Source organism: Plecotus auritus (genome assembly GCF_963455305.1).
Source record: "Plecotus auritus genome assembly, chromosome: 9".
Taxonomy (NCBI): domain Eukaryota; kingdom Metazoa; phylum Chordata; class Mammalia; order Chiroptera; family Vespertilionidae; genus Plecotus; species Plecotus auritus.
In genome coordinates, this window is record NC_137783.1 from 81,917,743 (window position 1) to 81,940,142 (window position 22,400).

At 43.9% G+C, this 22,400-nt stretch overlaps 1 protein-coding gene across 3 annotated transcripts in view; it reads right to left on the minus strand.

The window, feature by feature from the left end:
- The window catches only part of EXPH5 (exophilin 5), an 82,823-nt gene that overhangs the window by 9,136 nt on the left and 51,287 nt on the right, over positions 1-22,400 (minus strand). For all 3 annotated transcript variants that reach the window (XM_080643089.1, XM_080643090.1, XM_080643091.1), the window contains 2 exons: positions 12,720-12,768; positions 3,233-3,368 (listed from right to left, as the gene is read on the minus strand). In XM_080643089.1, the coding sequence (XP_080499215.1) occupies positions 3,233-3,368; positions 12,720-12,768 (185 nt within the window). The remainder of the gene's footprint in view (positions 1-3,232; positions 3,369-12,719; positions 12,769-22,400) is intronic.

Genomic DNA, 22,400 nt, shown 5'->3' on the forward strand with positions numbered 1-22,400 from the left:
TGAGGCCATACACGCAACCGCTGTGCAATGCCACTTCTGTGCCGTAAAAGTTCACTTTTCACTATTTCTTTTAATGAATTATAAAGATGATTTCACTATGAGGTTGTGAATGGCCATTGTCGAACACTGTTTACCTTTCTCTCAGTAGCAAGGTGAGAGAATGGTATCCAAATTAGGACCCAGTGACCTCCTTCTCATGCCAAGGCCCTAGGCCAGCCATGGGCAAACTACGGCCCGCGGGCTGGATCCAGCTGTTCTATCCGGTTCTCTTGCTCTCCCCTCGGCTCCTTTACTTTGAATTTATATTAGTTCACACAAACACTCCATTCATGCTTTTGTTCCTGCCCTCCGGTCCAGTTTAAGAACCCATTGTGGCCCTCGAGTCAAAAAGTTTGCCCACCCCTGCCCTAGGCCAACCCCAGACCAGTGCTCAGGCTTCTGAAGCCCACATCTGTGCTCAGACCAGTAACAGGATATTTTCAGTTGGTATCTCATTGAATTGTGTTTAATCACATTTGACATCTTTTTCTCAATAAAAACCTGTTAGAATTTAAATAGGATCATAATCTAAAGTTTTAAGATTCCCGAAAGCCTACATTGTAGTAGATATACAGAGTGGCCAGATTATTATGATCTCTGAACGCATAATAATCTGGCCACTCAGTGTATATATCCTATATAATAAAGAGGTAAAATGCAAATTGACCATCACTCCAACACACAAGATGGCCGCCCCCATGTGGTCAAAGATGGCCACTCCCATGTGGACACCAGATGGCCACCACAAGATGGCCTGCAGGGGAGGGCAGTGGGGGTGACCCAGGCCTGCAGGGGAGGACAGTTGCAGGGGACCCAGGCCTGAAAGGGAGGACAGTTGGGGGGGACCCAGGCCTGCAGGGGAGGGCAGTTGGGGGGGAGCGGGTCGGCAGGGGAGGGCAGTTAGGGGCAACCAGGCCTGCAGGGGAGGGCAGTTCGGGGCAATTGAGCTGGCAGGGGAGGGCAGTTCGGGGCAATTGAGCTGGCAGGGGAGGGTAGTTCGGGGCAACCAGGCTGGCAAGGGAGGGAAGTTAGGGGCAATCGGGTTGGCAGGGGAGCAGTTAGGCATTTATCAGGCTGGCAGGGGAATGGTTAGGGGGTGATCAGGCTGGCAGGCAGAAGCGGTTAGGAGCAATCAGGCAGGCAGGCAGGCGAGTGGTTGGGAGTCAGCAGTCCTGGATTGTGAAAGGGATGTCCCAGATTGGAGAGGGTACAGGCTGGGCTGAGGGACATCCCCCACCCCCATGCATGAATTTCATGCACCGGGCCTCTAGTGTATATATATATATTAGAGGCCTGGTGCATGAATTTGTGCATGGGTGGGGTCCAGCCAGCCTGGCCAGGGGGAGGGGACATGGGTGGTAGGCCGGCCTGCCTGCTGGTCGAACTCCTGGTCAAGGGGACAATTTGCATATTAGCCTTTTATTATATAGGATATACACTGAGTGGCCAGATTATTATGCATTCAGAGATCATAATAATCTGGCCACTCAGTGTAATTTTACCATATCCATGTTACAATGACTATAAGTAGATGACACATTTATTGAAGAATTGTTCATTAAAGAAAATAAAATCTTTATGAGAAAAAGTTGGGGATTGTTTAAATTGCTAAGGCGTTTCTGGTTTACAGAAATCTTTCAGTCTGAGTTACATGAAATGGTGCACTCTCATTGATATTTAAAATTATTTGTTATCAACATATTTGATTTTAACTCTTCAATGATAAGGAAAGCGAGGCATATCAGTATCTGAGTGAATGTAAGTGGGATGTACATAGACACGTCAATTAGGGTAGGTGCTGAAGGAGATTTGGCCTCTGTTCTGGATTACCCCTACCCTATATTATTTGTAAATTAGTGCTATTAAGTTTGCACAGCTAGTAGAAGAACTGATCCTGAGTCTTAATAATCTATAACTAAGGAATTCCTCAGGGAATCATCCTGTCAATGCTTTAATGAAAAAAAAAATTATCTCATCTCTGAAATCATTTATCCCACATATCCACAAATAAAATAATCAAGCAAAAAAAGGAAATACCCCGAAAACAACAGCAATAAAAAACAAAACCAAAAACTATGTAATGAGTAACAATAATATGCCTTTAAAATAATTATAATAAAATCTCCTTGATTGCTGTTCTCCCTTTCAAGCTGTTCGTAGTTTTTCTTTCCTGAAATAGTCTTTTGCTGACTATAAAAGCCATATGTGGCTATAACAGAACATACAGGAAAGAATAACAAAAGAGGTAAAATCACCTGGAATCCTCCTCAGAGGTAACCACTCCTTACAGTATATGCCCATAGAATCCCAAATTAATAATGCTGTTTTACTAACTACTCTTGAGGTTAAAAAAAAATAAAAAATAAATCCTGTTCTGCTTCTCCTCTTTATTTCCAAAGAGGCCAAATCATTTTTTCCATTTCATATACGGTAGCTCTCCTTTACCAGCAAAACCCTTTTCTGAAACAGAGATTTCCCTCTGGGTCTCTTTCCTCGGAAGCAGGTTCTCTGCCGGGAACCATGTTACTAAAAGGGGTCCCAAGGCTGCCAGTCAGCTGAGTGCCTCTCACCGACCACCTCACGTGTCCCAACTACAGGGCCAAGGTGATGTCACTGCCCTTGCAGATTGAATTTAGTTCTGCAAGGGGGAGCTGGGGGATGACTTCAGAGTTACTTTTCCAATGGCCAGGCTTCTTCTGATACTGAATAACCTATGTAAAGGGGAGCCATATTTATATAACAATAACATCCATGCGTGTGTTGTACTTTTGGAATCTGTTTCTTTATTGCTATCTATCACACAGGTTATCTGTTTAACAACAATTAGATTTCATCACAGTGCATTTAGGTAGGTCCTAATCAGTAACAATAAAAGTTTGCTAAGGACAGTAAACTTTATAGATACATTTCCTAAAGGTGTATTTCCTTTTCAACTGAGGTTAAATATTAAACATTATTACCATTCCATAGATTTATCAGCCTTGGTCTGAGAATATTTGCTTACATTATATTTAAACTTAAGAGTCTTTAATATTTGTGTTAATAACATATAACAGCATCCTCTTTAAGTAAGGTAAACAAGAGGATTTCAAAAATAAAGTAGAGTTTGATATGTTTTGAGGATTTTCCTACAAACTGTAATTATTTGCTTTAGTACTGGGAGTTGCAAAGATGACTTAATGCATAGACTTACCTCGGAAAAACTCATTGTCTAGCACAGAAGTATCCCACGGAGGCACACTGCTTCCCTCCCTCATGCCTGCTGGCCTGGGGACAAACGCACTGCCCACTGGTCGGTTTTCCAGAGGTGAATTGTATCGTTTTGCCTGCTAATTTTAAAATAGAAAATGCAATATTATTTCTGGAACTTCTGTAGACAGAATACTCACATATTCCCACAAACATTTTCATTGCTTAAAAGTACTACTCTAAGGACTGCCATCAATTTTTCTAACATTTGTTCCTCAACTTGATAGTGTTTTGTTGTTCCTGTCATATTCAAGTGATCACAAACTTCTCCTTACCTATGTCAATTCTTTTTACTATGAGTCTTCAGGCAAGATATTGAGTCTTTCTCTGCCAAAGACTCCTACCAACTTAAACAGCACTACACAAACCTTAGGGAAATTCCTCAAAAACAGGAAAGAAATTGAACTCTCTTAAGTTGGGAGTATTTTATTTTTATTGTTTAAAGTATTACAAATAGTAGTACATGTCTCCTTTTCCCCTGGCCTCCCCTATCCCCCCCCCCCCGCCCCCCGCACATACCCTCACCCCACCCCCCAGTGTCTTGCATCCATTGGTTAGGCTTATATGCATGTATACAAGTCCTATGGTTGATCTCTTACCTCCCCTCCCCTCTCCAACCCTCCCAGCCTTCCCGCTATTGTTTGACAGTCTGTTCAATGCTTCTCTGCCTCTGACTCCATGGCCCCAATGGCTAGAATTTTAGATTTCTTAACACTACCTATTCTATCAAGAGGTGGTTAGCTGAAGCTTGAAGTGGACCTTAAGATTTGTGAACTTCCCTTTTCTCCACATCCTTGTGCACTGTTGGTAGGAATGCGGATTGGTGCAGCCACTGTCGAAAGCAGTATGGAGTTACCTCGAAAAATTAAAAATGAAGCCCTGGCCAATGTTGCTCAGTGGTTAAAGTATTGGTCTTTGCACCGAAGGGTCACAAGTTTAATTCCTGGTCAAGGGCATGTACCTGGGTTTCAGGTCTGATCCCCAGCCCAGGTCGGGGCGTGTGTGGGAGGCAACCAATCGATGTGTCTCTCTCACATTGGTGTTCCTTTCTCTCTCTCTCCCCCCCCCCTTTCTCCCTCCCTCCCCCTCTCCCTTCCACTCTTTCTCAAACCCAATGGGAAAATATCCTCAGGTGAGGATTAACAAAAAATAATAAAAATAAAATAAAAATGGTGCTGCCTTGTGACTCAGTGATTACATTTCTGGGAATTCATCCAAAAGAACCCAAAACACTAATTTTAAAGGATATATGTACCTCTATGTTCTTTTCAGTGTTATTTACAAAAGCCAAGATTTGTAGATGAGTGGATACAACAGCTGTGATACATTTACACAATGGAATACTACTCTGCTGTAAAAAGGAAGAAAATGTTACCCTTTGTGACAGCACGGATGGACCTGGAGAGCATTATGCTAAGTGAAATAAGCCAGTCAGAGAAAGACAAGTACCATATATATGGTTTCACTCATATGTGGAATCTAATGAACAAACTGAACTACCAAGCCAAATAGAGACAGACTCAGAGAGAGCTGGCAGACAGCTCTGGTGGTAGTGGTGGTGGTGGATCAGATGCGGGGAGGGAGGAGGCATTGAGCAAAAAAGAAAAAAGAGAACGCATAGACTTGGGCAACAGTGTGGTGATTTCTGGGGTGGGAGGTGGGGTAGGAGGGTTGGTGGAGGTGGCAGAGGGCACAGAGGGGACAAATGGTGATGGGAAAAATAAAATTAAAAGAAAATTGTGAACTTGCCCAGGCCTGTGTAGCTCAGTAGTTCTCACATCAATGTAGGGATGTTTCTCTCTCTCTCTCTTTCTCTCTCTAAAAATCAATAAACTATTCTTCTTCTTTTTTTTTTAAAGAACTTGATGGATGTGGGAGGAAAAGTGCTTTTATCCGAAGAGTTCACATAGAATGTAGACCCTACCAGAAAGACACAAGATGCTGATTGGTAGTTTGGAAACACAGGTGCTGAAAAGTATGACCTTGTAAATTTTTTCAAAAATCATTGCTGGCTTTACGGGATTTAGGAGAATGATGCAGAGCTAAAGTTGTTTTCTTTACTAGCAAATGTTTATTTTGATTTCATTAAACCCATCACTGCCCTACTTTCAAGCTTAATTTGTCCTCATAACCTTGGGGGAATTATGCACTCCCACACCTTCACTTTCTTGTGCCAAAACTCCATTTGCATTTCCTCTGTCAAACTGGCTCTGTCACTCCTGACTCCACCTTAGCTAATCCTGCACCCATCCCTGACCCATTCCAGTGTCTTTGTTTTCAGTCCCCTCTGCTACCCAGTCCTTGCCTCTTGAATCCCTTTCTTTCCCAAGTTTTCCCTTTCCATTTGATGTTCACTATTACATTTCATCTCACTCCGAATGCCTAAGCACAAATCTTGAATCTTTCCAAAACTCCAACTTCTCTCCTTCTCCAGCACAGGTCTGTCCAGTTCTAAAGCTCAGGTTCCCTTAATCCCTACATTCCTCACAATCTAGTATTTTCACTCCTGCCTATTTTCTTTCTCAAGATCTAGGTCAGTTATTGTAGAAGCCCTGCCCACATTTCATTGACTTGTGGCATTCAGTTCTATGGGAAAGCCATAACTGAATGCATACAAGGAAGATTTATTAATAAGAAACAATCCAATCATAACATGTTGGTCATTGCATATAATTTAACACACTAGTATAAAATTCAGAAGTAAACAAATGTTAGAAGCAAAACATAACTAGTGAGATACCAACTGTAGGTAATAAAACCAGAAGCTAATCATTTGAGAAATCAGATCAGTTACAGCTAAATTCTTTTCTCTGTAAAATGCAGCAAGACATTTTTTTTCTTTTGTGCCCTTCCTACTGTCTCTCCAACTCTTCATTTGTGCTAATAACAATTAGTCATGCATCGTGTAAGTCCATTCTTCCCAAATCTGCAGTCTGGTAGTTGGTACAGACTAGGAACATCTGATTAAGAGAATAGCAAGCATCATTGTCTCTCATACATTTTAAAAATGTATATTTTTATTGATTTCAGGAAGGAAGGGAGAGGGAGAGATAGAAACATCAATGATGAGAGAGAATAATTGACCAGTTGCCTCCTGCACCCCCCACACTGGAGATCAAGCCTGCAACCCGGGCATGTGCTCTGACAAGGAATTGAACCATGACCTCCTGGTTCAAATTCATAGGTTAATGCTTAACCACTGAGCCATGCTGACTGGGCATCTCAGCCATTTTAACACCCACACAAATTTCAGATTTCCTCTACGTAGACCAGAGTACACTCTTATGGCCTCCTGGATCACAACCCTTTATAATGAAAATACATATTAAAATGAAAATGTAGGAACCGAGGGCTCAGGTAAAAAGATGACCCCCTTCAAGCTGGGAAGGATTACTAGCACCTAGAGACCTTGCATATAACCTCCTTTGGCTATATGTCTGCCAGATCCTCTACTCAAGACCAACTCTGCTCACCCAACATGTTAAGAATGCTTCTAACACAGAGAGATCTAAACTATATGAATAAGATAAAATATGGAGAATTTACTTACACTCAACTTTAATTCTGCAAGAATTTTTTTCCAGTGACGAAACTTAAAAAAGTAACTGCTAGTCAGTGGTAGGTATCAGGCATAGAGAAGACTGAACTCTACCAGTGCCCTAGGGACCCCTTTTGCTTAAGCTGTACGTGAGATATTATTATTAGCCGCAACAGCAACTATACACTAATTATTCTAGGCAATGTGCTTAGGGCTTCATATGGATTACTTCATTTCATTATTTTAACAACTCTACGCAGTTGGTACTATTATTTTTCCCACTTTGAGAAAAGTGTGTTTGCAAGAAGTCAGTTATTTGCTTCAGGGCACAGGGGTGGCAGGAAGGATTCGTTTCCAGGCTGTCGGATTATGGAGCCCAGGCTGAATCACCTCTCACTACTTTTTTATTAGTTTACCAGTGTACTGTACCCTAAGCGGTAGGCATCTTCTGAGGCCACACACAGGTCTTAGAGCTGCTGGACAGCACCTGGAATTTCTCGATACCCAGAGCAGAGGTAATGACTTCCAGGCCCAAAGCACACGGATCCTGTCAGGGCTCAATTTTGGCCTCAGAATTCCCCACCCCCTCCCAAAGTAATGTTCCATGCCACAAAAAATAAAGTGTATTTTCCATTCCTGGACTAGAAAATGAGGTTGAAACACCTCTATGCAGCAAAATTGTGCCCAAATCATTTTCCAGCTTTTGATTTAAGCCTTTCCCTCCCCCAACTCTCTTCAAGGGCCCTGTGCTCTGAGCGCACCACACAGTTCTCTAAAATGCTGCACACTTCTTCCTCTGCCTCCATGTCTCTGCTCCTGGCCTCCGCTCTTTCTCTTCTTCTCCTGGAAAATATCAGCTCACCCTTCAGAGTCTAGTTCCCATATCTTGGTCTCCATGAGCCCTTCTCCAATTCTCTCAGGAAGAATGAATGACCATAGTATATTTGTATGCGCCTCTGGTATGATAGCTATTATGTCATAGCAAAGTAGTTTACATTCTCAGCAACTCTGATATTTGATAACATTACTCCTAAATTCATTTTTCAATATACTTTCAAAATAACCTATCTCATTTGATCCTTAGATCAAATTTGTGAATGAGGTAAAGATTATCATTCCCATTTTGCAGATGAACAAACTGAGTCTTGGGTAAGTGACATGAATAATAAATGGTAGCACTGGCTACTCACACTCACTGGATCTGATCCCTAACCCTGTTCTTTTCCACTCTGTTGCTTTTACTAATGTACATATCTTCAATTAGATGGTAAACTCTCTGAAGATAGGAACTTCGCTTTAAACATTCCATGCCCTCCATGCACACCATTATGGGCTGATTTACAATATAACAAGGTAGAAAATTACATTTATAAAATTTCCAGTACACATTATTATAGAAATTGAAATGCTGAATATTTATAACATTAGGATTCAGAAAATCATGCCTGAGGTGAAAAAGTGTAATGGTTACACACATGAGCTCCATAGAGATCCAAATCCTGGTTCTGCCCCTTAATAGCTGTATAACTTTGGGCAAGTTACTACACCTTTCTGTACTTTAGTTTTCTGTTTTTGGTAAAATAGGAAAAACTTATAACAACAGCAGCAGCAAAACCCTACCTCATAAGACGAAATGAATTAATACACTGAGTGGCCAGATTATTATGATCTCTGAACGCATAATAATCTGGCCACTCAGTGTATATCCTACATCCTCCTATCCTATATAATAAAAGGATAATATGCAAATTGTCCCCTCCACCAGGAGTTCGACCAGCAGGCAGGCCGGCCAACCGCCCACGTCCCCTCCCCCTGGCCAGACTGGCCGGACCCCACCCATGCGCGCGTGCGCGCGCGCGCACGCGCACACACACACACACACACACACTCACACACACACACACTGAGTGGTCAGATTATTATGCATTCAGAGATCATAATAATCTGGTCACTCAGTGTAGTTGTAGAACAGCTTGGAATGGTGTCCTGTGCTTAGTAAGTCCGTATTGTTAGTCATTACTACTCTCCTGTGGTTTCAGAAGATTTCCTGGAGCACTAACAATGAGCTAGAAAAATGTCCCACAGGGGTAGAGGCCAGAGTCTCAAAATGCTGGCTTTTAGGATCTCAGTTACATTCTCAAACATGGTGAATCACATGTGAGCAACATGAGGCCTTTTAAGCAACCCCAATGCACTCTACTGATATTGTTTGCAATTCTGACATGACGAGACAAACAAACCTGTCACAGAGTAATCTTAAACTATTTGAGAACTTCCTGGAGCAGACAAACCTGCAGAACAGCTGTTGGAGCAGAAGTCTAAGCTCACTGATGTAATCAAATGCCTTGGTAAAGTCAACAAAGTAATTTTTCAAGATGTTCCTGAATTTGTTCTATGTCTGCTTTCCGGCAAAGGTCAAATTCACCAACGCACTCTGCGGCTTAAAACCACCACTCATTCATTTCTTCTTTCAATTTCTGAGTGCTCAGGTTGTGCCAGGCCATGGGCATACCCAGGTGGGCAGACAGTCCTGGCTGCAAGGAGCCCACACTGGCCCAGAGTGGTAAGCACATTGGAGGTGTGTTTCTAGGATCCCAGAGCTGGCCTGACAGTAGGCCCCGCCAAAATTTGTTCAGATTTGAGGAGTGATCAAGTGGCCAAGGCCTTATGTTTTGTTTCTATTCTCATTGATGGTGACTACTTTGACCTTGGATTTCTCACCTGTAAGGAGATGGAACTCAACTGACAGCAGTTGCTCTTTAAGGAACATTTGGAGATTTCTGGAGATATTTTTTTAAAAAATAGTTTTGTTGGTGATTTAGAAAGAGAGGAAGGAAGAGGGAGAGAGAGAGAAACATTGATATGAGAGAGAAACATCAATTGGTTACCTCTTGCACAAGGGAATTGAGCCCAAAACCTGAGCATGTGCCCTGACTGGGAATTGGACTGGCAACCTTTTGGTGCACAGGACGATGCCCAATCAACTGAGCCACACTAGCCAGGGCTGGAGACATTTTGATTGTCACAATTGAGTGGAGAACCATGGACATCTAGTAGGTAGAAGCCAGGGATACTACTAAACATCCTACAATACACAGGACAGCCCCCAACAGAGAATTATCCAGCCCCAAATGGCAATAGTACTGAGGTTGAGAGAAACTCTGAGCTGCATGTCTCTTAATTTCTCTCTGTTTTCTCAAACCCTTTGTTTCTTTTAAACCGAAGCAAAATGTTTAAATAGCAGCTTTCTTCTCTTTTGAGTGGAAGGTTATCTAATAATGTAGTACAATCCTATATAATAAAAGCCTAATATGCGAAGTGACCAGTCATCCAGTTGGCTGTTCAACCAATCAAAGTGTAATATGCTAATGATATGCTAAGTCGCTCAACCACTCACTATGACGTGCATTGACCACCAGGGGGCAGATGCTCCAACCTGTAGGTTAGCTTGCTGCTGGGGTCCGGCCAATGGGGTCTGTGCCAGATGGGCCGGACACACCTTGGAGCCCACCCGTGGTGCCTCCCCGGCTGGCCAACCTCCCGTGTCCCTCCCTGGCCCCGATCATGCACTGGTGGGGTCCCTCAGCCTGGCCTGTGCCCTCTCGCAATCCAGTGGATGTCAGAGAGCCAGTTTCAGCCCAATCCCGCAGGCCAGGCCTCTAGTCTCCTATAAAATACCAGAATCCTCTTTGCACCATTCCTGCCAGGTTGCCAACCAAGTGATGGGAAGTTCATTACCTTAAACTTTAGTAAGAATCCTTCTAGCATCAACAGCCAACTTCCAGCTTCCTGGAGCCTTAAGGGGATAGGGCTTCCATGAATAAATAATAGAAACCTACATATCCTACAAAATCTTTAGACCAGGGGTGAGGAACCTTTTTCTGCCAAGGGCCATTTAGATATTTATAACATCCTTCTGGGGCCATACAAAATTATTAACTTAAAAATGAGCCTGCTATATTTGGTCAAACATTTAATTAACTCACCCCTAATGGCTTGGCAGGGCCAGACCAAATAATTTTGTGGGTGTTATACACCCCACCGGCTGGACGGTCCCCACCCGGTTTTAGACAGTAGTTTTATTATTTTCTCCCTCCTACTTCTTATAAAAGTTATTAACTGGGATCAACAATAAGTGATGCGAGTTGCATGTATTTTCCCAGTTCAGACCTTTTATATCAACACGCTACAAGCAGGGAAATGGTTCAATGCAAGCAGCAATCGAAGAGTGCCAAAGAAAGAAATTGATTAATCCTCAGATTGGGTTTTCAAATCCTGAGAATTCCAAATTGGCTCTATGGTTTTATAACTTCTAGGCCAGTGGTCGGCAAACTCATTAGTCAACAGAGCCAAATATCAACAGTACAACGATTGAAATTTCTTTTGAGAGCCAAATTTTTTTAAACTTAAACTTCTTCTAACGCCACTTCTTAAAAATAGACTCGCCCAGGCCATGGTATTTTGTGGAATAGTTACACTCAAGGGGCCAAAGAGCCGCATGTGGCTCGAGAGCCGCAGTTTGCCGACCACGGTTCTAGGCAGTTGCATTTCTTTTTACATTCCTCATCTGCTTCCGAGGCCATGGCTCTCAGATGGGAGAGGCCAGTGAGCTTGAGCACTTCTCTCCAAGGAAGAGCACGAACACAGAAGCATCCGGAGCAGGCTCTGCCTCTTAGGGAGCAAAGCTCTGTGCGTGCCCCCTCAGTCCACTGCTCCTCCGTTAAAGGAGAGTCTGCAGGGAGTGAGCACCCGGGGCTCATATGCAAACAGGGCTTGGGGGCTGACACAGCTGTAGGCATTATTAATCAGCCTGGGAGTTCCAGAGACCCAGCATTTCTAATCCTGACTCTACCACTGACCAGTGTGACCTTGAGCATGATCTTTACATTCTCTAAACCTCAGTTTTTTCATCTTTAAAATGGGGACTTGACACAGTCCCTCTGGGGATTAACTGAAATGATCTTTGAGTATGGCAGCTGGTGCTGGTGTCTTGGTTGGGGCTCAAGCATATAAAGGAGAGAGTCAGGGTTCAGTGTCATCCAGAAAGAAGGAACGAAGCAGCATTACTCTGAAGGAAAAAGAGGGCTCACTTTGTTTTTGAAGGACCTCTGTTTATATGCATTCCTCACCAGAATTCTGCCCCATGCTTTTTGCAAAAACAAACAAACAAACAAAAACAAGAGAGAGAGAGGTATGAATACTGAAACCACAACGAATTGAAGAATACCTCTACCTCCTCCTGCACACTTAGGTCTCTTCCAAAATTCTCATTCTTTCACCTCCAAACCACACGAGTTACACAGAAAGCCACAGGCATGTGTAGAACCAAAGTTAAGACCATGAACAAACAAGAAAGAGAAGACGTACAGCTTTTCAATCTTGTAAGCATAGGAGCACACAGATAGATTTCCATCTAAGCCCTTGGTGGACAGTCATGTTGGGACAGTACCTCCTGTGAGCTTGTTCCGGCCAAATGCATCCCTCCATTCAGTGGCTTCCTCTTGGAATACGAATGATGATCTTACCCAAAAAAGGTCCAGCCCAGACCCACATAGGTTTGCAAAAGTGGCGGTGATGCCTCTTGCCTCTTCCTCCGCCCACCGCTTTAGCCCTGTACGGGGGCGGGGGGACATGTGGTAAAATATCGGAGATGCCAGTGGTGGTGCGAGTGGACACCCAGTGGCCTCGCTCCTTCTTGGCAGAGCCTGCTGTGTGAGCATGTCAGAGCCAGAGCCAATGAAAAACCAGCCACGCATGGAAAACTCTGAGCTCTCTAGGAGAAATCTAAGTTTCCTAAGTAATTTTAAAGCTGAGCCGAAGAGAATCCTATTTAAATAGGTAGCCAACCAGGGATTACATTAATTCTGAATTCCTTTCGTTTCCAGTTACTTACCACAGCAGTTCCCCTCACAGACACAGGAGGTCCCGCATGGCCGTCACACCTGTGGAAAGAATTTGAAATAATTTCTTTGAATAAGTGCCTAACTTTTTAACGGAAGGAAAATCAACAGCCATCCGCCATTATACTTTGCTATCTGGAGAAGATATATTTCTACTGCTCTGTAGATTTCTTAGTGCATTGTTGAAAACAAGTTTCAGAAATCTTTTCCTATGATTGCTTAGGATGGATGTTTTTACATCTTTGCCACTCAGGGAGTCGAGAAGAAAGTACATACTAGTGGGTTTGTATTTGAACACAGCATGAACATAATAGCAACATGGTTACATTTGTTGAGTGCTTAGCATATGTGCAGGCAGTGCTCTCGCAGATGCTCATATTAACTCATTTACGTACATCATTCTCATGAAGTGGATACTATGTCTACTCCCCTTCACAGACTAGGAGATGGAGGTACAGAGAAGGTAGGAGACACTGCCCAAGCTCTATATCAGTGATTTTCAACCTTTTTCATCTCATGGCACACGTAAACTAATTACTAACATTCTGTGGTACACCAAAAATATATTTTTGTTCTATCTGACAGAAAATAGGTATAATTTTGATTCATTCACACAGGACAGCTATTGTGTTGGCTGTTGTGGTTTAAAAAAAATTTTTTTTAATTGATTTCAGAGAGGAAGGGAGAGGGAGAGATAGAAACATCAATGATGAGAGCGAATCATTAACAGGCTGCCTCCTGCACGCCCCCTACTGGGGGTTGAGTCCACAACCCGGGCATGTGCCCTGACTAGGAATCGAACCGTGACCTCCTGTTTCATAGGTTGACACTCAACCACTGAGCCACACTTGCCAGGCCGTTGTCATTTTTTATTTGACAATCTAAGGGAAAAGAGGTCAGTGCCCCTGACTAAATAGTCAGGTATTGCATGTTATAAAAATTCTTGGGGCACACTGGTTGAAAATCACTGCTCTATATTAATAATATTTGTAAGTTAAATACTGCTCTTATTTTAATTCTTCCTTTCGCTACAGCCTTACTGAGCCTGCCTCCTACCTGGTTGGCACTATTTTGAGTGCTTTGGAGGAAACACGGCCCACTGCCACAGGGACCTGCTCTCTGAGAGCCTTTACTAGTATAAGAGGGAAGATTAGATACCTAAAGAGCCCAAACACAAGCCAAGATGCGGTAAGGACATTAGAGAGATGTTAGTAAAATGCGTTAAAAATGCAGAGGGGCCAGGGATCACTTCCTGGGATGAACAGGGAAGGGCACAGGGAGAAGATGAGGGCTAAACTGGTAGGAGAGACAAAGGACAGCCGGAGCAAAAGCCTGGAGATGGGAAAGAGCAAGGGAGGCTGGGAATGGGGCAAGTAATACAAATTTTCAGGAGCCAGGAGAATGTGCCAGATTGCTAAACAGTTTTCCAGAGCCCTGAGGGGCTGCAGCAGTCCCGTGCACCCACACAGCTCGACACTCTCTCCAGCTCCCCAGGCCCCAGTCTGATTGAAAACGAGGGATGAAAACGAGGGCAGGGGGCAGGAGTCAGTTTCTGAGAGTGGCAGGTGGAGAAGGTGTGACTTTAGAGGGTGCCTGGAGCACCACTGGGACAGAGCGCCATGGAGGAGTTTCAGGATGCATGCTCCCTGAGGGTGTGCAAAACTGCGAGTGGTTGTGGATTTAGGCTGCAGGGGACAGGACCCAGCTGGCTTGGCGGCCCAGAGTCTCTGCACCCACTCCCAGGGCCTCCTAAAAGTTATGTTTCTGATGTAAATGGCTTCTGTTCACAGAGGAAATAAAAGCAACAGTGGTATCATGAAAGCTATGGTGGAAAAATCCTCTGGACTCAGTGATTTCAAGGGATACAAAGCTACCTCATCTTCTGCACTTATTCTCAAATCCTACTGATGCCACGTCTTAAAGATCTCTCACTTATATCCCTATTTCTCCAATTCCACTCATTCTTATTTCAGACTCCCACAGTTTCTCTCCTGGACTTCTCTCCATCCTTTCTTTCCTATCACTAAAGAAATCTGTCTAAAAAAAATGCAAATATAATCTTAATAAGTATCAATTTCCTACTTATAGTCTTATAAGGTATAATCCAACATCTTTTTTTAAAAATAAATCTTTATTGTTCAGTTTATTACAATTGTTCCTCTTTTTTCCCTTGCATAGCTACCCTCCACCTGGTTACCACCCCATCCTCTGCCCTTACCTCCCTACCACTGTCCTCATCCATAGGTGTATGATTTTTGTCCAGTCTCTTCCCGCACCCCCACACCCCTTTCCCCCCAAGAATTGTCAGACCACTCCCTTTCTATGCCCCTGATTCTATTATATTCACCAGTTTATTCTGTTCATCAGATTTTTTATTCACTTGATTTTTAGATTCACTTGTTGATAAATATGTATTTGTTGTTTGTAATTTTTATCTTTACCTTTTTCTTCTTCTTCCTCTTCTTACAGAATACCTTTCAGCATTTCATATAATACTGGTTTGGCGGTGATGAACTCCTCTAGCTTTTCTTTATCTGTGAAGCTCTTTATCTGACCTTCAATTCTGAATGATAGCTTTGCTGGGTAGAGTAATCTTGGTTGTAGGTTCTTGCTATTCATCACTTTGGATATTTCTTGCCACTCCTGTCTGGCCTGCATAGTTTCTGTTGAGAAATCAGCTGACAATCATATGGGTGCTCCCTTGTAGGTAACTAACTGTTTTTCTCTTGCTGCTTTCAAGATTCTCTCTTTGTCTTTTGCTCTTGGCATTTTAATTATGATGTGTCTTGGTGTGGTCCTCTTTGGATTCCTTTTGTTTGGGGTTCTGTGTGCTTCCAGGACTTGTAAGTCTATTTCTTTCACCAAGTGGGGGAAGTTTTCTGTCATTATTTCTTCAAATAGGTTTTCAGTATCTTGCTCTCTCTCTTCTTCTGGCACCCTCATAATTCGGATGTTGGTACGCTTGAAGTTGTCCCAGAGGCTCCTTACTTATCTTCATATTTTTGGATTCCTTTTTCTATTTTCTTTTCCAGTTGGGTGTTTTTTGCTTCTTTATATTTCAAATCTTTGACTTGATTCTTGTGATCCTCTAGTCTGCTGTTGGATCTCTGTATATTATTCTTTATTTCAGTCAGTGAATGCTTAATTTCTAGTTGGTCTTTTTTCATATCCTTGAGGGTCTCACTAAATTTATTGGCCTTTTCTAGAAAATTCTTGAAAAACCTTATAACCGTGGTTTTGAACTCTATATCCAGTCATTTGCTTTCCTCCATTTCTTTCATTTGTGACCTGTTTCTTTGTCTCCGCATTTTCGTTGTTTCCCTGAGTGGATAGAGTGGCTTTGTGTGCTAGGTGTCCTATAGGGCCCAGTGGCTCAGCCTCCCTAATTACCTGAGGTGGACACTCTTGGTGCACCCCTTTGTGGGCTGTGTGCACAGTCTTGTTGTAGTTAAGCCTTGATGGTTGTTGGTATCACTGGGAGGAATTGACCTCCAGGCCAATTGGCTGTGAGGCTCAGCTGTGTCCACGCTGGGAGAACTTCTGTGCTGGAGACACCCTTATGAGACAAGACTTGCTTCAGTGGGGCTTTGGTCCTCACTGAGTCTGCCCCCTGAGTGTGTCCCTCATGTAACTGAGGAGTTATAATCTGGATGGTCCCACTCTGACCCCTGGGTACACTGGCTCTTGGATATCCAAGGAGGTGCTAATTTAGCCTCTGCCTGAGGCCACCCAGCAGGAGCTATGGAGAGATCTGCAGATTCCTCTTCTTTGTTTGGGTTTTGGAGGTGCCCAGATGAGGCCCAGCTGTGAAGCAATGCAAGCTGCTGCAGGGCCTTGGGCCTTCTTTTGGATGTTCTGGGTCTCACTGACTCAGCTGCAGTTTGTTAGGTAAGTTTAGAATTCAAAGAACCAGGTCATTCCTATGCAAATCCTCTACGCTCAGTTTGGATGGGGCAGAGTCTTAGGGCGGAGCAATCAGCAATGGCTTGGTGGGGCGGGATCTCAGGGCAGAGAAGACAGCAATGGCTTCCCCTCAGCCCTGCCCTAAGAGGCTCCTGGGTCTTCGTGTCCCGTGGTAATCGCTGCAAGCACCTCTGAGAGAAAGCCGCCCTCAAGTTTCGCCCACTGCCAGACAGTCCAGTTTCTCCCCGTATGAGTCTGGGTCCCCAGAGTCTTGCCTGGAACTGGAGTTCAGAGCAGTTGGGAGCTTTTGTCTCCCTCCTGCTTGAAAAAGACAGCTGCGTACTCAGTTGCCAGGCCTCTCTGTGCACGCGCATGCGCACGCGCGCGCGCGCGCGCGCGCACGCACACACACACACACACACACACACACACACACACACACACGTGCGCGCATGCCTCTGTACCTCTGCCTTCCACAGCTCCTGTGAGTCTCAGTGTGCTTTTCTCTTTCCTTCTAGTTGTAGAATTTCCACTCAGCCAGCATTCCTGTGGTTCTGAATTATGTCCGTTTTGTCTTTTAGTTGTAGTTTTGAAATTGTTGTGTGAGGCAGCAGTTTAGGGGTTTACCTATGCCGCCATCTTGGTTTCTAATCCAACATCTTAACTAGGCTTTTTTGTCATCTGATGAGTCCTCTAGAAAGCCCCCATTGTTCTATAGGTACCTGTATGCTAGACTTACTAAATGTACTCTTCCTCCATAAAATATTCTCTCTTGTCTCTATCCCTTTGCAGATAACATTCAGAGATCCCCATTCAGTGGATATTTCTCCATTGACTTTTAGAGAGAGTGTAAGGGAGGGGGAAGAGACAGAGGGAGAGAGAAATATCGATGTGAGAAAGACACATAGATCGATTCCCTCCTGCATGTGCACCGACCAGGGCATCAAGCCTGCAACCAAGGTACATGCCCTTGACTGGAATCAAACCCAGGCCCTTCAATCCATGGGCTGACGCTCTATCCACTGATCCAAACCAGCTAGGGCTCAAGAACATTCTTTTAAAAAAATATTCTTTCCTAACTAAAGCCCTGGGTCATTTCCCCCAAGTATTGGTGGGCATGCTCTATTACTGCCCACGGAAGACCTCCCCCTGGGTGAACACAGGCAGTTCAGACCCTGTGTGTCTCCTTCCACACCCACCTACCTATTTCATGGACGGGTAGATCCTGTTGATTCAAACTCAGAAATCCCTCTCAAAACCATCCCCATCTCTACATCTCCCTGCCTTTTCCCTCGTTTATCATCTTTTGCCTTTACTATTGCAATAGTCCCTTAACTGTTCTCCTGTCTCCAGGTTTTGCTCTAATCCAATCCATTCTTTACACAAGTGATTTTCAACCTTTTCATCTCATGACACACATAAACTAAAATTCTGCTGCACACCCCAAAAATATTATATTTTTTGCTGATCTGACAAAAATAGGTATGATTTTGATTCATGCACATCAGGTGGCTATTGTTATATTGACTACTGTCATTTTTTAATTAATTTGACAACCTAAGGGAAAAGAGGTCAGTACTTCTCGCTAAATAGTCAGGTATTGCATGTTTTAAAAGTTCTTATGGCATACCCGTTGAAAATCTCTGCTCTGTGCCAAAAATTCTTATGGCACACCAGCTGAAAATTTCTCCAGAGTGATCAGTATATACTGAAACATGCCACTTCCTGCTTAACATTTTAATGATTCCCATTTACACTCGGGTGAAAGTTCAAATTCTTCTCTGCAAGACCCTACACCGCCTACCTAGTTCCTGATACTTCCCAGCCTCATTTCTCACCTTCCTTTATCCCTTCTGCCACAGGAAGTTAGCCACACTGCTGGACCTATGCACTCATTGTTCCTTTGCTGGGAACTGTTTTCTACCATTGTTTGCCTAAATAACTATCTCATCCTTGAAGAATCATTATAAACTTTATTCTCCCTGGCAGACCTGCCCAGACTTCAATTCTTAGTCTAAGATACCCTCCTAACCCTCCCCCAAACGTGCTCCCAGGGCACACAGACCTTCCCCTTCTTAGCATGCGTCTATGTTTCTGTTTCCTTTTTGTTGTCCTCACGAGGTGAAGGCCTGCGAAGCCAAGGACCATTGCTTTGTTCCAGTGCTGTGAATGGAATTCCTCCAACAGCATTTGTTGAACGAATGAGCCAGAGTGTTCATTTTGCTCCCCATCTCCTCTGCTCCTCCTCCTATATTCTTCGCCATCATCCACCTAGTACCCTGAGTCAGAGGGGAGAGTTAATCTTCACTCTCCTTTCTTCCTCAGCCACCACATCCAATGTCCAGGTTCTCATGATTCCATGTTTTAAACAGTGCACAGATCTGTCCAGCTTTGCCCTCCACATTGCCACTACCTTTGTTTAAGCCACTACCATCTCAGCGGTCTCTTACCTGGGCTCCCTACTCAAATTTTGCCCCCTCAAATCTGTTCTTTGAGTCACAGCTGGAGTTCTCAGCCTTGGCACTCCTGGCCTATCTTTGGTGTGGTGGTCTGTCGCATGCATTGAAGGGTGTTTAGCAACATCTCTGACCCCTGCACACTAGAGGCCAATAGCACCGACCTCCAGGTGTGTAAAACAGTAACTTCTTCACACACTGCCAAATGTCTTTTGGGGGCAAAATTGCCCCTGATCGAGAACCACTGAGCTAAGGTGATCTTTCTAAAGTGAAAATCTGATTATGTTACTTCTCTGTATAAAATTACATACATATGTACACACACACATGCATGAAATACACCAAAATACTAGTGTTTGTCCAGTGAGTCATGGGTGATTTATATATGCTATATATGCATATATACATAAAATAAAGAAACATTTATAACATATATATTAAGGAAAAGAATGGTATTATTTTAAAATGTGACTTATGGCACCCTGCTGTCTACAGCATTAATCAAGTCCAAACTCCTTAGCACTGCACATGTGAGTACCTGTGTTCTGGACTCTGCCATCCTCTCCCATCCCATCTCCTATCAGTCTCACCTTACATGGGGTCACTGAACTTCAGTGACCCAGATGATTGCCTTTTCCAGAGTCCGGATCTTTGCTGTGTCATTCTTTCTGCCTGGTGCAACATCCCAACTCTTAATTGCTTAGCTCAGTCCTCTGTGTCCTTCAAAAATTGGCTCTCTTCTTCCAGGAAGCCCTCTGGATCCTCCAGTCTGAGCTAAGTGCTTCTCCTATATGTCCTCATGGCAGGAATGCCATGCATCCACCATAGCACTCACCCTATTCTACCATAGTCGTCAGCATACCGGGCTGTCACCCAGGTTGCAGGGAGGACAGAAGGTATCCCTGTGTGAATTCTAAAGGGCATCCCTTCCTCAAGATCCTTACTGTCAGAAAACTGCCATAATAAATATACAAATCCACGATGATTCTGCTGTGATTGGCACTTCCTGGAGAACATGATGTGGTGCACCTCCTGCCCAGCCAGATGCAGTAATCTGGTGTTCCCTACTAGATGACAAAGTCCCCCAGGCAGCGATTGGCCTTATTTTCACGATTTTATCTCTAACACTAAACATAGTATCTGATCCAGAGTAGGGCTTTGGTAAAAGCTTGATAAATGAGAGAGAAACTATCGCCTTGGCTGCTGGCCCCCACACCAAGAACTCTGACAGCCCTTAGCACAGAGGGAGGAGGAATCTATGCTGCTGTGGTTCCCAACCTGAATGAACATCCCAACGTCCTGCAGAATTAAAAATAAACTATAACTAAAAATAAACATCCCTGCGCCCCACTTCAGACCTTCTTAATTAGCATCTGAAGGTTGGGGACTGATTATCTGTCATTATTTCTTTTTTGTTTTTGTTAATCCTCACCTGAGGATATTTTTTTTTCACTGCTTTTTCAGAGAGAGTGGAAGGGAGGGAGGGCGGGAGGGAGGGGGAGAGAGAGCAACATCATTGTGAGAGAGACACATGGACTGGTTGCCTCCTGCATGCACCCCCAACTGGGTGGGGTGGGGTGGGGAGTGAACCTGCAACCCAGGTACATGCCCTTGAACAGGCAGATGCTCTAAGCAGCCAGGGCTGCCTTTAATTTTAAATTGCTGATGAGATTATGTACTGATCAATCAGATCAACTGGGAACCGCTGGCCACCCAGGATGAAATTCAAGACCACTCCGCTTGTTTTGCTTCTCCCTGCTGTCTCCACACCCGCTGTTCATCTGTGGACCCCACACCTGGTGTGGAGCACTTCCAAAGAAGGAGCTCCTTACTCTCACTTCTTCAGTCTGGGTGTCTCAGACGTCTGTGCTCCACGCAAGCACAGGCACTCCACTAGGGACGGGGAAGAGAGCACAGTAGGACATTTGCAGGGCATGAAAGAGAAAACAAAGTAATAACCAACCAGAATCTAGGAAAATACGAATCTGCCTTTAAAATTTTCCAAAATAGGACTTAAACTTTTTGCTTATATAAACAGAGGTTGCAGCTGGACTGCCTAAGCTGTGTACACCTATGGGTCAGGGAAATTTGGGCATGTCTGAGGAGTGGCTGGCTGGATCCACCAAAACTCTGCATCTCAAGGGGGAAAAAATGATCGTAAAGGAACAGGGTAGTAGGCATGCTTACTCTCACTCAGGATACCAGTTATCACTTGCTAAGGAGGGAGTGCTTACTATATGCCAAGCATTGTGATGGTCCTGGAAGGAAAGAAGTGATCTTAACCTTAATTGTACATGAGCCTATGAACTAATTCTTTTATTTGCACTTTGCCTAGCCCTTGGGATTACAACAGAGGAAAGAGTAGGGGGCCAAAGTCCATATCCCTAAATGCGCCATAATGGGCTGGTGGCACATGGCTGCACAGCTCTGAAAATGTGTGTGGACATGAAGGCCTGGCCCTCTTGAGGGAGTGACTTTGTTTGGAGTATGTTGGAGCATGAAACAGGGAAGCACATACACCACCTACTCATGGTGGGGAGGGCCCCACTGCAACCCCCTGGGGTCTGGAATAAGAAAGGAACAGCTGTAGATGCTCCTGGCAGCCATGCATTTGTAAGCTCGTGACATGCACTGTGGGTGACTTGCCGAACTCCGTGGAAGGAATCTGGGGGGCAATGGAGTGATGGAAACTTTGTGGTGGGGGATGAGCACTGTATGTCACAGGCACTAGGTTCCCCATAGCAAGACATGAGGAAATACGACTTACAAGGAAATGCTGGGGGAAAGATACATGTAAAACATGCAGACTTTTCTCAAATGCATTGGCTAGCAATAAATAAAACATGAATGGAAAATACTTTCCTTTTTTCCTGGGGTTGGCGGTCACAGAGGGTACTGTATGACCATTTCATATAGGATTACAATAATAATGGAATAATATGGGAAGTGCATGGATTTTGGAGGAGAAACTAGTGCTATTGGAAGCAGAAATGACAGAACTTTTTGCCTTCTTATCAATTCCTGAGGTCACTGTGTTCCCATGATTTCTCATGCACTGACAATAGGAAATCAAAGCTTCAAAATACTATTGCTTTTATTGGCTGGGCCTTTCTAGAATGAACACGCATATCTGGTGAAATGATGAAGTCCATCCCCCCCCCATTTACGCCACCCCCCCCGCCCCCCTGGGGAGAGTTACCTATTATCCAGTGTCATTTCTCAGTTAAGCCATGCCTTGAAAGAGGAAAAGAAATTTCTCTGATATGCAACTCTTTTAGGACTGAGCAGAAGGCTGGATTCTGTCTAGAGAGGCTG